The sequence below is a fragment of the Trachurus japonicus genome, chromosome 19 (assembly GCF_045865225.1).
Source record: "Trachurus japonicus isolate A0001 chromosome 19, Traja_1.0".
Lineage (NCBI taxonomy): Eukaryota > Metazoa > Chordata > Actinopteri > Carangiformes > Carangidae > Trachurus > Trachurus japonicus.
Window position 1 is genome coordinate 709,858 of NC_140925.1, and position 17,293 is coordinate 727,150.

At 41.6% G+C, this 17,293-nt stretch overlaps 1 protein-coding gene across 2 annotated transcripts; it reads right to left on the reverse strand.

Annotated features, from left to right (window-relative positions):
• Positions 1-1,403: 1,403 nt before the first annotated feature.
• On the reverse strand, positions 1,404-14,904 carry LOC146967076 (TBC1 domain family member 12-like). 2 transcript variants are annotated; one of them, XM_085760927.1, is made up of 14 exons: positions 14,163-14,904; positions 12,507-12,606; positions 12,299-12,417; positions 10,949-11,031; positions 10,077-10,194; positions 9,283-9,389; positions 8,136-8,198; positions 7,329-7,420; positions 7,181-7,252; positions 6,400-6,522; positions 4,582-4,691; positions 3,394-3,551; positions 2,745-2,848; positions 1,404-1,545 (listed from the first exon to the last, which is right to left on the reverse strand). In XM_085760927.1, exons 1-14 carry the CDS (start codon positions 14,594-14,596, stop codon positions 1,522-1,524), a joined length of 1,707 nt encoding a protein of 568 aa, XP_085617053.1. In that variant the 5' UTR covers positions 14,597-14,904; the 3' UTR covers positions 1,404-1,521. The 2 variants fall into 2 exon arrangements, with proteins under 2 accessions (XP_085617053.1, XP_085617052.1); XM_085760926.1 differs by having other exon boundaries at positions 6,394-6,522.
• Positions 14,905-17,293: the final 2,389 nt, after the last annotated feature.

Here is a 17,293-nt window from a genome sequence, read left to right on the forward strand (position 1 = left end):
CTTTACTTTCGGTTTCGTGGCGAGTCATGAGAATAACGCCGCCGTATGAATCTCCGTTTATGGTGGGAACTACGACGGTATGTGATCGTCTTCCAACCTCTGACTTTAATTCTTGATGAATGAAAACATGAGTCTGTCTTGACCCGGTCAAAGAATTTCACGGTGCGGAGGCTCATAAATGTAGTGTGGAAACACTTCACTTTAACAAAACTCCTCATTGTCCCTTTAAATGAATTCCATCTCCATATTAAGTCCCTGAAATGTATTAAGTCCAAACATGCCAAAGACCTCTACTCAATGTTCAAAAATGATCTGACTAATGTAGCGTAACAATTGTTTAATCCTGGATGATTTAATGTATGTTTTTATTTATTTATTTACTTTTTCTTTTTCTCTTCTCTTCTATTTGATATGAGTTTGTTTTGTTTTTTACTCACTTATCTTAACTTTTGTTTATTTAATGTTATTCTTAATTCTTATCTCTGAAACATGATGTCTGCTCTTGTTACATTTGGGACAGATATAATATTTACCTGACTAGTTTGTAAATGCATTTGTTTAAAATAATAAGAATTAAAAAAAAAAAAGAAAGAAAAAAAAAGAGTTAATTAATCATGTTTTATAACCAACACTTTACTAGAACTTAGTGTTTTATAAGTTGGACTGAGAAGTAGCAGAGTGAAACTTTACAACTGAACCTGCTGGGGACATTTTATTAAACCTCACTCACATTTTCTGAGAGTTGGTGACGTGATTTGAATGAATGAATGAATGAATGAATGAACAAACGTCTTTATTGTCATTGCACAAGTACAACTACATTAGGTGCAGTCCCTAAGGTGCAAGTAGGAAAAATATAAAAATAAATAAAACATCTATAATAAATAAATAAATAAAATCAATTAAAAACACATAGCTAGAGAAAACAACAACACATATCCACATTCTGCATGTTTACATCATGGATATGTGTACATAAATCAACGAGACAGTTAATAAGATCAGACATAGTTGAATTCAGTGTCTTACACAAGCAGCTCAGTGATGGAAAGACAGTAAGACAAAGGAGTTCACATGTCGACTGAAACACTCCTCATCAACACAGAATTACACCCTTTGATTATTTTATAGAAAAGAGCTCTGCACTGTATTCAATGTAAAATAAAATGAACAGACCAGTGACTTGTTCTTGAGCAGCTGCACTGACGTTAATAAGAGATTTGGTCAAACTAGAAACTGTACAAATCATCCACAATAAGGTAAAACACAACCAACTACCCTGTAGCAGCATATTCAGAGACCAGAGAGCAGAGAGATAAACCTCCAGGGTTAACCACATGAACATTAACACACTGGTCACTCATTTACATAACATAAGAGTCAATGAAAATACAAATCGTTTCCTTTTACAAAAAAAAAGTTCATTTATTCAAATTAAATTAAATATTATTTAGTTGCAGCTCGTTTTGTTCCATCGCTCAGTTTGAATGTTTCATCAGAAGAGTTCAGTCAGTGGATCAGTCAGCTGCTGCAGGACGACAACACCTGAGACAGAACAAACACAACCTGTTACAGAACCGGCTCCTGTGATTGGCTGCCACACGCACAATTAAAGGAACAGTCCAGCACAAATGTTATAAATACAACACAATATAGAAATGATTCAATGATTGAGACATTATGCTGCGTTCATAACAACTCGGAGGTCGGGATTCCCAACTCGCTGCAGGAACTCGGGAGAATAAAAACCTGGATACCTGAAGGAAGTTTGTCGTATTGTGGCTCAGAGCTGAATATGATAAATCAAAGCAGCAGTAAATGATGTTTATTCTGGAGGAGAGGAGACGCTGCAGATGAGTCACATATAATGTTACAGCCTTGATAACAGTTAAACCTTATTTCATCACATACGAGGAAACACAATTTCACACCATACAACAATCACAACTTAAAGGGATAGTATCATTTTTTTAAAGTGGGGTTGTATGATCTACAAATAGCCCCTAAGTACTTTAATTGCAGTAGAAGACTCTCTGCACTCCTCCCGTTAGCAACGCCAGCCCATAATAGCCCTGCCCAGAGATTTACAACATACAGTGTTGTGAACAGACCCAAAGAAACGGCCTATTTTCACGGCCTAAAAGAGGTTTTACCTGTTGGTTAGGTCCAAATAAAAACTGTGTTTTTCCTGAACTTTGAAGGGCTGGAAAAAATTATATTATAGTGAACAATGGAACTGTGTATTATTTTTCAGGTAAAACCTCTTTTAGGCCGTGAAAATAGGCCGTTTCTTTGGGTCTGTTCACAACAATGTATGTTGTAAATCTCTGGGCAGGGCTATTATGGGCTGGCGTTGCTAACGGGAGGAGTGCAGAGAGTCTTCTACTGCAATTAAAGTACTTAGGGGCTATTTGGAGATCATACAACCACACTTTAAAAAAATGATACTATCCCTTTAATATAAACGTATTTCATATCTACTGCAATAATACACAAAAATATGCATTAAAACCTCAACAAATAACTTCAAATGTCTAAATTCTAAACGTTTAATTAAGACGAGGGCATGACGCCATGTTTTGATGTTGTTGTGACGTCAAGTCAGAAAGTCGGAGCTCTGATATGATACCAGAGTTTCCCACCTGTAATTTCCGACTTCCGAGTTGTCTTGAACGCAGCATTACACCTAACCTTCGGGGGGGGGGGGGGGGATTTGGTGGGGGAGGGGGTGTCATGTGACTCACCTGGCTCCACTTCCTGTTCCGGCTCTGCAGGGGCGTGGCCGAGATGCAGGAGAAGAGCCTATCAGAGAGCAGCTCCTCGTCGGGGAGGCGGGACAGGAACTGAGCTGCAGGAGCGACACGACAGAATAAAAGACGATTGATCCTCATCCTTGGGTGATTGATTGATTGATTGATTGAAAACTTTATTGAACAATATTAGACATGTGTTCAAAAGGATTAAAAACACAATAAAGCCCAAAGGTTGGTATTTCCATTGTGGTCCTATTTGATGGTAGACAGTAGAGTGTTTGTGCTAAACTAGGCTAATAGTTTCCCTCTGCCCCCAGTGTTTGTGCTAAGCTAGGCTAACAGTTTCCCTCCAGCCCCAGTGTTCATGCTAAACTAGGCTAACAGTTTCCCTCCGCTCCCAGTGTTTGTGCTAAGCTAGGCTAACAGTTTCCCTCCAACCCCAGTGTTCATGCTAAGCTAGGCTAACAGTTTCCCTCCGCTCCCAGTGTTTGTGCTAAACTAGGCTAACAGTTTCCCTCCGCTCCCAGTGTTTGTGCTAAGCTAGGCTAACAGTTTCCCTCCAACCCCAGTGTTCATGCTAAGCTAGGCTAACAGTTTCTGGGTGTGAGTGGCGTCGCCGTGGTAACAGCGGTTGACTCACCGATGGCGACCAGGTCCATGTGCAGCAGGACGTCCTGGTGCAGCCTCAGGATTCCCAGAGCCGTCCGGAACAGGAACTCCTCCCCGTCGCGGAAAAACACGTCCCACACTCTGCACGCCACGTCCAGGGGGAGGGGCTTAGTGTAGAGGGACAGCACCCTGGGGGGGGCAAGACGGTTAGCCTAGCTTAGCACGGAAGGAAACTGTTAGCCTAGCTTAGCACAAACACTGGAGGTAGAGGGAAACTGTTAACCTAGCTTAGCACAAACACTGGGGGCGGAGGGAAACTGTTAGCCTACCTTAGCACGGAGGGAAACTGTTAGCCTAGCTTAGCACAAACACTGGGGGCAAAGGGAAACTGTTAGCCTAGCTTAGCACAAACACTGGGGGCGGAGGGAAACTGTTAGCCTAATCTTTTGTTTTTATGTCGTTATACCTATTTGTTTTGGATAGAACTAGAAGACATGTTTAAAAAACAAAATATGAAAGACAGAAAAGCTTTGGAATGTTATAAATTATTACAAACAAAAATATGATTTAATAATACCTATAATATATAATATTAATACCCCTTTCTATGTATATATGTAGGCCTATATATTTTTTGTTTATTTGTTTCTTGTCTGTTTATTGTATGTATGTTTGTATGTATTTATATATATATACATATGTCTTAATTTAAAAAACCAAAAAAAAACTGTTAGCCTAGCTTAGCACAAACAGTGGGAGTGGAGGGAAACTGTTAGCCTAGTTTAGCACAGAGGGAAACGGTTAGCCTAGCTTAGCACAAACTCTGGGAGCGGAGGGAAACTGTTAGCCTAGCTTAGCACAAACACTGGGGGCGGAGGGAAACTGTTAGCCTAGCTTAGCACAAACACTGGGGGCGGAGGGAAACTGTTAGCCTAGCTTAGCACAAACACTGGGGGCGGAGGGAAACTGTTAGCCTAATCTTTTGTTTTTATGTCGTTATACCTATTTGTTTTGGATAGAACTAGAAGACATGTTTAAAAAACAAAATATGAAAGACAGAAAAGCTTTGGAATGTTATAAATTATTACAAACAAAAATATGATTTAATAATACCTAGAATATATACCTATAATATATAATATTAATACCCCTTTCTATGTATATATGTATATAGCCTTATGACATCGCCACAGAGCGGTGTGATGTCATGACGACTCACCAGTCCAGGAGGTAGAGGTCGGGGGTCAAACCCACCGACTGGAAGTGGAGGAAGAGATGAGGAAGAGCGTCTTCCAGGAACATCTGGAAGGCCCCGAAGTACCTGAACATCTGCAGGAGGAGCACAGGTGAGTCGCACACACACACACACACACACACACACACACACACACACACACACACACAACTCGTAACGATCTGTTATAATCTCATATCACATCTCCACCGTTCTAAAAACAGCTTGCACCAGCAATTAAAGGTAACAAATCTACTCCTAAAACTATAGGGATTATTATGGCATTGGGCCAATTTGCCAAAATATTGAAATATCCCTTTAACAGTTGCTTCCCCTAATTCTGCCTTCTTTCTTTTTCTTTACGCTTTTTCTTTTTCTGATACCCCGATTTATGTGTTTTGGGCGGCCTGATGAAAACCAGCCTCATTCAGTCTGGGCTCACTGACGTTACACTTGTCACCGGCCGCTGTCTATGGGCGGACTAAACCATTTTACGCCTCCAAGAGGGGAACCCCAGAATGTCTATGGGCGGACTAAACCATTTTACGCCTCCAAGAGGGGAACCCCAGAATGTCTATGGGCGGACTAAACCATTTTACGCCTCCAAGAGGGGAACCCCAGATTGTCTATGGGCGGACTAAACCATTTTACACCTCCAAGAGGGGAAACCCAGATTGTCTGTGGGCGGACTAAACCATTTTACACCTCCAAGAGGGGAACCCCAGATTGTCTATGGGCGGACTAAACCATTTTACCCCTCCAAATATGCCGGGAGGACTTTGACACAGAGTTTCATTTCATTTCATTTCATTTCTTTATTTATTGAATTGGGACAGTGCACATTCATCAACACTGACGCATTAAGCATCAGTGTAAATGTGCCGGACTTCGCACAACTGCTAAATTTCAGCCGCAGTCCCAAGGCAGGTTTCTAAAAGACATAAACACAGAAGACTTTAAAACCTTGTGATGACAAGTCGTCATACAGTGGACAATTACAAGACAGAGCACAGACTGACAATATCAAGGCAAAACAGACGCAGACAAACAAAATAAGAACAGACAAATTTGACCCACAGTTAAAGAACAATATACCATACATGCCCCGGGAACAGACATCAGATTAAACAGTATTTAAACTATATGAGTGCATGTCTGATTTGTTTTTAACCAATGTTTGAGATTTTTTTTAAAGACTAAATAGTTGTCACAGTTTCTGATGTGTGGTGGTAACTTATTCCAAGACTGTGTACCTCTTACAGAGCTGACCATTTGACAAAATGTTGTTCTGCGTCTCGGTACATTACAACCACCTCTTGTTAAGGCTCTGGTTCTTCCTCCTTCATTATTTTTTCTCTGAATAAATTTATTCAGTGGTGGTGGGGGGGGGGCAAGTGCGTTTAAAACTTTGAAGATGAGACAGACATCCATAAAAATCTGATAGCTGTCTAAATCAAGAATGTTAAACTTTTTTAAAAACATTACAATAATGAAAATGAAGAGGTTTCCTTTTTGAAGAGAGACTTGATGTTCATTCTCTCAGTTGATGTTATCAATATATTTGAAATAAATTATGACACCAATTAAATGGGGGGGGGGGGGGGGCAATTCATTCAAAATAAAAACATCACACAAAAAAAAAAGTAATAATTTCAGGATTTTCATGGGCCCTCTCCCTACTCAGGCCTAGTCAAGTCCCCGTTTCCCCCACTACCACGCCCATGCACACACACACACACACACACACACACACACTCACACACACACACACACACACACACACAGACACACACACACACACACCTGGTCTCCCCTGTAGAACACCAGCTGACAGGGTTTGTTGATGAGGTTGGAGAAAGTGACGAAGGCGTCGACTTCGTCCATGTTGAGGACGAGGACGGCGGCGATGGAGGACATCCCCTGCACCTGGCCGAGAGAAAAATATATAAAAGTATAAATATACAAAGAGTATAGAAGTATCATGTATTAAAAAATGCATCGATGTAAAGAAAAACATATTAAGAATAAAAAAAATGTCCAAAATAAAGTTTGTTTTTAAAGCCTTTGGCATTTCTGGTCCAATGATGTCGGTGCTGTATTGATAAAGTTCCTTCAAAAAAAGTGTAAAATTTGGTTTGCTGTCAGTCCATTTCTTTTTGTGGATATGAAATTTACCTAAAAATAAAACAAGTTGTACAAAAAAAATAAAATCATTTTCCATTTGGTTGTTTTCAAAGTAAAGATAAATGTCCTTTTCATGCAGATGTAGCTACTGAATGTCCAGTTTTCTTCTCAATAAAGTTTTGTACATTCAACCAAAACATTTGACAATATAAACAGTGAAAAAACAAATAGTATTCAATATCAAGTTAAAATCTTTCTAATGTTTTTTTTTTTTGCTGGATATATTTTGTGTATAATTTTGGAAGATACTTCCTTGATCTGATTGTTTAGACAGAGTTTATTACTGATCAACTCGTCCACATCTCTATGAAGAGATTTACAAACAATTAGCAGAAGGAAAAGTGACATTTACCAAAAGGTTTCTAATGTATTTATTTGTACGTGTGTGTGTGAGACTCACATATCCCACATCCGGCCTGTAGCAGGTGTACGCTCCCAGAATGCCTTGCAGCAGGTCATGGTAGGGGCCGCCCTACAAAATAAAAGTCTGGATTCATTCACTTCCTGTCTGCTGCAGCTGAACTTCCTGTTTGATCCGCGTGTCTCACCTGTTGGAAGACGCCGAGCGAGGGAAACGTCCTGGAGACGTCCTGACTGATCCGGTCCCGGCCGGACGCTCGGTCCCGCAGCGACGCCGTGTCTGGAGGGGAAACGGACACCAGCTGAGTTAATGGTCAATAGAGGGCGCTAGGCGCGAATAAGATCATAAAAAATAAAATAAAAATACGTTGGAGAGTTTATATATTTAGATGAGAGAGATAGAAGTGAGTTCAATGTGTCAGCTAACGTCTAACGTCTACATGTTTCTTATTCTCAAAAAATATATATATTTTGTTGTGTTTCTACCCTTTTCCTCCCCCCTCCCCCTCTTACCGCCCATTCATCCTATCATGTCTGTCTTTTTGTTTTTTAAGTATATTTTTTGGGCGTTTTTGCCTTTGACAACACATAGTTCGCACTCGTTAGCCAATGGGGACACACCCCTGAAAAGCCCCGCCCACCTGAGAGGTTTCTGTCAGAACTGAAAACTAAAACTAAAGTAAAGGAGAGAGAAGGTGGCAGCGAAACAACCGCTAAGACAACAGCAAGAGCTGAACATGAAGCAAAGTGAAACTGTGAACAAAAACACATTCATCAAAATAATTAAAGGACCAATAAATTTATAATTTGTTTTCAAGTTTTACATTTGGTTTTGAGATGACAGTTTTTTGCTTCTGTGAGTTTTTTTCTCTCTTAAATAAAGTTGTATTCTTTCTCAAGCTCTTGTTTTGTGTTGTTTGGATTGATTTGATAGAGACGTAATTCCATACGAGGCCCAGCTGATCTTCATGCTAGTCTAGTTTCATCTTTCTCACCTGTCTGTGTCTCGGCGGCGCTCCACTTCTCCTTGGCTCTGGACAGGAAGATGTGGTAGAGCTCTGAGGAGGGGGAGGAGGAGGAGGAGGGGATCAGCTCATAATCTATCCAAGAATATTTGTCTCATTTCTAGTCAAAACAAACCTCATTATACTTAAAGACTCATCACATACAATTTAGCTTGTTTTTGACACTTTTTACTTCTCGAAAACAAATTTTCAGTTGAAATAAGTGGAAAAATCTGATGGTGGAGCAAGTTTTTCTTTCTTATTACAAGCACAAAGAACTTTTTTCTACTTATTTCAAGTGAAAATGAGTTTGAAACAAGTGAAAACTAGAAAAAGAAGCATTTCCTGCAGAAAATGCGTGTGAATGCTGAAAGCAGCTTGACGCTGTTGCTGAAGCAATGCTGAATGAGCTGAAGAAATTGTTGAATCAATGCTAAGTTAGCTGAAGAAACTGCTAAAGCAATGTTGAAAAGGCTAATGCTAAAGCTGAAACATATACCTTGTAGTATGAGATGAATGTCTTTTAAAGGTAAAAAGCAGTAGAAATGCTAAAGGGAGAAGAAAACATTGAAATCCTGCATGTTTAAATGTAATGGTTAAATAGTTATTTTAAGTGAAAAGAGATTAGTTTTGACTAGAAATTAGACATTTTGACAGGAAATTGGAGAGGTTTGAGTTGAGCAAAAACTCAAAATCTTTCCAAGAATATTTGTCTTATTTCTTGTCAAAATGTCTCATTTCTAGTCAAAACTAATCTCTTTCCATTTAAAATAAGACTCATCACCTAAAAATGAACTTGTTTTTAGATCATTTTCACTTGTTTCAAACTAATTTTCACTTGAAATAAGTAGAAAAATCTGCCAGTGAAAGCAAGTTTTTTGTGCTTGTAATAAGAAAGAAAAACTTGCTCCACTATCAGATTTTTCTACTTATTTCAAGTGAAAATCTGCTTGAAAGAAGTAAAAAGTGTCTAAAAACAAGCTGCTTTTAATGTGATGAGTCTTATTTTAAGTAGAATTAGATTAGTTTTGACTAGAAATGAGACAAATATTCTTGGAAAGGTTTGAGTTTTTGCAGTGCAGATGACCAGCAGGTGCAGCAGGTCTCAGGTCCACACCGTCCTCCATCAGGTTCTCACCTGTAGTGATGTTGAGCTCGTTGCCGACGGCGAGGCTCCACACTCGGCCCCGCACGCTGGGAGGTAAACCCCCCCACCAGAGGTCCTGGGCTCGACGGCTGGTCCTCCTGAAACACCGCAGAGTTACAGAGTTAAAGACACGAACCACAGGAAAAACATTTCAACTGTTTTACTTCTTTAACACGACTTCTTTCAGACCAGAGGAAAGAAACGGGAGAAAATCCACTTCCACTTCTCCTAAACTCTCCAGGAGTTAGTCTGAGCCGTGTCATGTCAGGTGTCATTGTAAAGCTCTCTCTCTCCTCAACAATGATGTCATTTCCTTTGTATCATAGCAACAAATCCTAAAAGTAGGATTGACAATAACAATCTCTGTAGTTTTACAGTCCAAGTCTTTAAAGGGCGTTTCCTCAGAAAGAGTTGTTCAGACTCAGACTCCTCTCTAGAAATCTCCACTTCAGCAGCACTTCCAGACACCAAACCTTCCACTTTGATCCCTTTCTATATTCTGAAGGTTTTTACAGAGGGGATTGTTGATATATCATTCACAGCCTCATTTATACAACATTTTATTACTAAAAACATGGAGACATTAGATGTTTTAAAGGGCTGGTGACGGTATTTTCTCATTTACAGAGTGATAAAAAGAGATATCCACAATCCTCCTCTGGAAAAACTAAAGACTCTAATATGTCAACTAAATAAAACAAAGTAGCTTTATCCATTGGTCAGATTTATGGTCTGGAAATATATGCAAATTAGCGCATATTTAATGAGATAGGGTTAGGTCGTACATGGAGTCCCAGTGCGGCAGGATGAGCTGGTTCCAGACCAGCGCAGCGTTGGAGATCTCCTCTTCCTGTCGGACCTTCTCCTTCATCTGCTGCTGCCGCCGCTGGGCCTCCTTCACCTCTATAACACAGATAGATAGATAGATAGATAGATAGATAGATAGATAGATAGATAGATAGATAGATAGATAGATAGATAGATAGATAGATAGATAGATAGATAGATAGATCGATCATAGATGGATAGATAGATAGATAGATAGATAGATAGATAGATAGATAGATAGATAGATAGATAGATAGAATATCTGTCTTATTTCTTGTCAAAATGTCTCATTTCTAGTCAAAACTAATCTCTTTCCACTTAAAATAAGACTCATCACCTAAAAATGAACTTGTTTTTACATCATTTTCACTTGTTTCAAACTAATTTTCACTTGAAATAAGTAGAAAAATCTGCCAGTGAAAGCAAGTTTTTTGTGTTTGTAATAAGAAAGAAAAACTTGCTCCACTGTCAGATTTTTCTACTTATTTCAAGTGAAAATCTGCTTGAAAGAAGTAAAAAGTGTCTAAAAACAAGCTGCTTTTAATGTGATTTTACGTATAATGAGATTTGTTTTGACTCGTTTCTAGACCCACCTACGGAGCAAAGAGATCTGCTGCTGCTGCTGGGGGGCAGAGAGATTTATAGGCTAGGTTTTGACTAGAAATAAGACAAATATTCTTAGTAAGATTTTGAGTTTTTGCAGTGTAGATAGATAGATAGATAGATAGATAGATAGATAGATAGATAGATAGATAGATAGATAGATAGATAGATAGATAGATAGATAGATAGATAGATAGATAGATAGATAGATAGATAGATAACACACCTCTCCTCTTGGCTTCAGCCACCATCTGCTCGTACTGCAGCCGGTGTCTCTGTGTTTCCTCCGCCGACTTGGCTGGAAGGTTCCTGATCCACACAGACAGGAAGTGGTTGTCACCGCCCGGTTTACGTAGCGACTCGTTTACACGCATAGATATACAGTACTATATACTGACTAGATGGCGCCTTCTGCTTCTCAGCGTACGTCAACACGGCCGCCATCTTGGTCAGGGGTTTCTGACCATAGACATATAAACGTCTGACCAGCAGTCAGACCAGTCAGACCCTGTAGAACATGTTTCAGTGTCTGGATGCATGTGGGTGTGTGTCTGAATATGGAAGTGTATGTTTAATACATAAACATTGTTGTTGTATCATGAATATGTGTCTGACATTTATAAGAAACCAAACATCTTGAGAATGGGTTGAATATTCAGTGAGTTGTGGTGATGTTAATGGTTGATAGACCTCTAGTGCAGGAAGTAGACACGACTTCCCCCTGACCAAGATGGCCGCCGTGTTGACGTATTCCACTCAGTAGAGCTGCCTGGGAACGCAGCATCTAGTCAGTATATATATCTATGGTTTGCACGAATGGACCACCGTCTTGACCAGCTACGTACGACGACTCCACTTGGACAAACTGTAGCCGGCCAAGATGGCGGTCCGTTCGCGCATGTGCAAACGAGTCGCTACGCAAACCAGTGTGGTGGACACACAGACAGGAAGTGGTCGACACTAGGGATGGGCATGATTAATCGATGATCGATTATTGATAAGAGTTAAATTAATAAGAGTTTTATCGATCACGTAAATTTTTTATTGATTTATTATAAGGGATCATGTAGAGGGCAGAAGCTGTCATGGAGAAATAAACCCCGGTTTTATTTTTTCATAACAACCAATAAGCTCTATATAATTATATATTATTATTATTACATGGTTTAAGAGTGAAATTATTCATTAAATATGACGGGGCGCTTGTGTCGCGGACTCGGTGCAACAGAGACGAGAGGAGCTGTGACCCCGCGGCAGGCTGCAGGTGAGCCAGGCAGCACAACGGTGCTTTTTTTTTTTTTTTAATGCCGGTGTCGGCACGGTCGGCACCGTCCCTACAGGTGAAGCACAGACACAGACGTCCGTGTACGTTGTTGTCTGACCTTCTTCCTTCACGGGGACTGCCCTGGATTACTGGCACACGCCATAGCCGCACGCATTTTGTTTTTAATTATGAATATGAATATTAATATTAACGATTAATCGATAATTGATCGTTAATTTTCCCGATGATTGATGAAAACGATTTCTTCAAATGCCCATCCCTAGTCAACACACAGACAGGAAGTGTTCGTACGGGGGCCGGTCCTCTAGGATCAGCGCCGTCGTCGACAGCGGCTCAAACTCCCGGTTCTTCCGGCTGCTCTGCTGCTGCCCTGTTGCATGATGGGTAGGAGAGCAGCGCGCCTCGAACTCCTGCAGCGACAGACAGCACAACACACACCTCAGTCACCATGGCAACAGGCTGCATGCTGCAAGCCGGGGTCAGAGGTCAGAGGTCATACCTGCTGGATGACTCGCGCCTGTTTGGACGGACTCTGTCTGGGAGGAACTTTACCAAACAACTTCCAGCCGGGAACGCTGCAGCTGGAGCCACGGCCCCTGCTGCACGCACACACACACACACACACAGTTAAAGGGCCAGTGTGTAATAATTAACAAGGTTTATGGTTAAAATCTGAATCTACTACCCATGAATAACCCGTAAGTTACGACTTCAAGTCACAACTTTGTAGCGTTACCTATACACTTCCAGCGTTTGAGCTAAGCTAACTAGCGACTTTAGGTGGAGGCAGGCTAACACTACCTATACACTTCCAGCATTTGAGCTAAGCTAATTAGCGACTTTAGGTGGAGGCAGGCTAACACTACCTATACACTTCCAGCGTTTGAGCTAAGCTAATTAGCGACTTTAGGTGGAGGCAGGCTAACACTACCTATACACTTCCAGCGTTTGAGCTAAGCTAATTAGCGACTTTAGGTAGGAGGCAGGCTAACACTACCTATACACTTCCAGTGTTTGAGCTAAGCTAATTAGCGACTTTAGGTGGAGGCAGGCTAACACTACCCATACACTTCCAGTGTTTGAGCTAAGCTAATTAGCAACTTTAGGTGGAGGCAGGCTAACACTACCCATACACTTCCAGTGTTTGAGCTAAGCTAATTAGCGACTTTAGGTGGAGGCAGGCTAACACTACCTATACACTTCCAGTGTTTGAACTAAGCTAATTAGCGACTTTAGGTGGAGGCAGGCTAACACTACCCATACACTTCCAGCGTTTGAGCTAAGCTAATTAGCGACTTTAGGTGGAGGCAGGCTAACACTACCTATACACTTCCAGCGTTTGAGCTAAGCTAATTAGCGACTTTAGGTGGAGGCAGGCTAACACTACCTATACACTTCCAGCGTTTGAGCTAAGCTAATTAGCGACTTTAGGTGGAGGCAGGCTAACACTACCCATACACTTCCAGCGTTTGAGCTAAGCTAATTAGCGACTTTAGGTGGAGGCAGGCTAACACTACCCATACACTTCCAGCGTTTGAGCTAAGCTAATTAGCGACTTTAGGTGGAGGCAGGCTAACACTACCTATACACTTCCAGCGTTTGAGCTAAGCTAATTAGCGCCTTTAGGTGGAGGCAGGCTAACACTACCCATACACTTCCAGCGTTTGAGCTAAGCTAATTAGCGACTTTAGGTGGAGGCAGGCTAACACTACCTATACACTTCCAGCGTTTGAGCTAAGCTAATTAGCGCCTTTAGGTGGAGGCAGGCTAACACTACCCATACACTTCCAGCGTTTGAGCTAAGCTAATTAGAGACTTTAGGTGGAGGCAGGCTAACACTACCTATACACTTCCAGCGTTTGAGCTAAGCTAATTAGCGACTTTAGGTGGAGGCAGGCTAACACTACCTATACACTTCCAGCGTTTGAGCTAAGCTAATTAGCGACTTTAGGTGGAGGCAGGCTAACACTACCCATACACTTCCAGCGTTTGAGCTAAGCTAATTAGCGACTTTAGGTGGAGGCAGGCTAACACTACCTATACACTTCCAGCGTTTGAGCTAAGCTAATTAGCGACTTTAGGTGGAGGCAGGCTAACGCTACCCATACACTTCCAGTGTTTGAGCTAAGCTAATTAGCGACTTTAGGTGTTTTACCTGCTGAAGTACTCCACGATGTCCGGTCTCCTCGACTGCAGCTCGGACTCTGAGTTCTGGTCCTGGACCGGTTCACCGGCGGCGTTCTGCCGGTGGCCGGACTCGAACGTGTTCCTGGAGCGGCCGGCGGCGGCGGGGGGAGGGGTCATGTGACCTGGCGGCGGCGGCGACTCTGTGGTGAAGGCGTCATCGTCCTCCAGGAGGTCAGAGGTCACGGCGCTCCGCGTGGCTCCGCCCCCACAGCCGTCTGTAACGGTGACATCATCAGCTGCAGTTGACCCCGCCCCCTGGTCGTCACCGGAGCTTCTGATTGGCTCTCCTGGGCCGGAGGTGCTGATGACATCATCAGGGTCATAATAACGACACGGCGAGGACCCGTCTGTGTTGTTTGGTTTGGTTGCCCCTGGAGACGAACCATCATCACCTGTTTCCATTTCACTGGACACTTCCTGTCCGTGACTTTAAAAATAAAAGTCCTGAGTGTTGTTTATCGTCTGTCGCAGAGTCGACGACGCATTTAAAGACGTGAAACTCAAACGTGTTTCAGTTTCTACACATCACAGTTATTATTTAAATAAAAACCTGAACTTGTTCCCTGTTGAGGTATAAAAGTTAAACTAAAATCTTTTGAGGTTCAATCTGGTTTAGTGTGTTTGTTTTTTAACTTTGAAGGTAACTCCGCTGGTTTCCCGTCCTGTAATGTTTCAGGTTTTATTTTGAAGGGTTGAGCCGTCTGGTTTCTGGTCCTGTAATGTTTCAGGTTTTATTTTGAAGGGTTGAGCCGTCTGGTTTCCGGTCCTGTAGCTAATGTTTCAGGTTTTATTTTGAAGGGTTGAGCCGTCTGGTTTCCGGTCCTGTAATGTTTCAGGTTTTATTTTGAAGGGTTGACCCGTCTGGTTTCCGGTCCTGTAGTGTTTCAGGTTTTATTTTGAAGGGTTGAGCCGTCTGGTTTCCGGTCCTGTAGTGTTTCAGGTTTTATTTTGAAGGGTTGAGCCGTCTGGTTTCCGGTCCTGTAATGTTTCAGGTTTTATTTTGAAGGTTGACCCGTCTGGTTTCCGGTCCTGTAAAGTTTCAAGTTTTATTTTGAAGGTTGAGCTGTCTGGTTTCCGGTCCTGTAATGTTTCAGGTTTTATTTTGAAGGGTTGACCCGTCTGGTTTCCGGTCCTGTAGTGTTTCAGGTTTTATTTTGAAGGGTTGAGCCGTCTGGTTTCCGGTCCTGTAATGTTTCAGGTTTTATTTTGAAGGTTGACCCGTCTGGTTTCCGGTCCTGTAAAGTTTCAAGTTTTATTTTGAAGGTTGAGCTGTCTGGTTTCCGGTCCTGTAATGTTTTGGGTTTTATTTTGAAGGGTTGACCCGTCTGGTTTCCGGTCCTGTAACGTTTCAGGTTTTATTTTGAAGGGTTGAGCCGGCTGGTTTCTGGTCCTGTAGTGTTTCAGGTTTTATTTTGAAGGGTTGACCCGTCTGGTTTCTGGTCCTGTAATGTTTCAGGTTTTATTTTGAAGGGTTGACCCGTCTGGTTTCCGGTCCTGTAATGTTTCAGGTTTTATTTTGAAGGGTTGAGCCGTCTGGTTTCCGGTCCTGTAATATTTCAGGTTTTATTTTGAAGGGTTGACCCGTCTGGTTTCCGGTCCTGTAGCAAAGGTTTCCGGTTTTAAGGTTTTATTTTGAAGGTTGACCCGTTTGGTTTCCGGTCCTGTAATGTTTCAGGTTTTATTTTGAAGGGTTGAGCCGTCTGGTTTCCGGTCCTGTAGTGTTTCGGGTTTTATTTTGAAGGGTTGAGCCGTCTGGTTTCCGGTCCTGTAGTGTTTCAGGTATTATTTTGAAGGGTTGAGCCGTCTGGTTTCCGGTGTGGCTGTGGGTAACTTATCGTCAGCTCGTCTCTCCGGAGCTCCAGGTCCAGACAGCGGCTCCTCCTGACAAACCAAGCCGCCCTCGGCTCCTCATCCTCGGCGAGCAGCAGCGGAGTCTCCCGGAGCTTCAGGCCGAGCCGCGGAGCCTCAGGCCGGGGGAGAGACGCTCGCTGCGGCCGCTCTCATCCTCTCATCCTCGGCGCTGACAGGTGAAGCTCCGGGCGGAGAGGCGCCATGTTCTCACGTCCGGTGACGTAGTAAGGTTACGTTACGTCGGCGTTACGTTACACCGATTAGCTCATTAATGATTCTGATGGGGAAAAATTGATTTGAATCCCCCTTATGAAATCAATGCTTATTCTATTTTAGATTTAATTTATTTTTGACTATTTATTTTGATATGTTTATTTTAATTTTAATGTTATTTCAACTGCTCTAAATGTATTCTATTGAAGCACTAATGTGTATGTTGCTATTGTGAGTTTAACTTGCACTAATGTTGAATGATGTTCATCTGGCATTCCCTTGACACTTAAGGTATATGCACTATGAAAAATGCCAGTATTGTTTATTTTTGTACTTTTCAATAAAGAATTTTTAAAAAAAAGAAAGATTCTGATGGGGAAAATAAATAAATTTGATCATCGAAGACATGAATTATTGGATAAAATGTTTTTTCACTGTTTGGAATAAAAGACGAGTTTTATAAAATGTGAATAAAACAGAATGAACTGTCACTGAACTAATGTTTAAAACCTTTTCAAACTAATAAAGTTTTGTTGTGATGACGTAACACTGTTTATTTTATTACATAATAATGATAATAACTAATTTATAGAAAGAAGAAAACGAAGGCAGCTTAATAAACGATCTGGTGTAAAATAACACACACACGTGAACTCTGTAGATTTTATTTATATTTTTCGAACATGAAAAATATCATCTATAAAATTATAAAAAAGCAACAATGTGCATATTTACAGACACTTTCAGAATTAACTTAAATCCATTCGTTCCAACCAACCAGAGCGCAGTATTTCAGTGGGCGGGGCTTATCGGTCGGTCACAGACAAATAAAAACTCCCAGAGGGCATTGCTGCACAAACCATCCAATCAGCTCCGTCCCTGGTCTGGATGGAGTCGTCTCCATGGTGACAGTCCAGTTACCTGAGGCCAGGCCCCGCCCACTTCGACACCAGTGTGCTCTGATTGGTTAAAACAGCTCCACTTCCTGTCTAACCCGCAAACTGAAAAAATAAATCCTGTCCTCAAACTAAATAT

Coding starts and splice junctions, on each gene's coding strand:
- LOC146967076 (XM_085760926.1), bottom strand. CDS start 14,596: ATGGAAACAGGTGATGATGGTTCGTCTCCAGGGGCAACCAAACCAAAC. Junction 12,607..14,162: donor ATCGTGGAGTACTTCAGCAG/GTAAAACACCTA, acceptor GTGTGCGTGCAG/CAGGGGCCGTGGCTCCAGCT. Junction 11,032..12,298: donor ATCCTAGAGGACCGGCCCCC/GTACGAACACTT, acceptor TGTGTGGATCAG/GAACCTTCCAGCCAAGTCGG.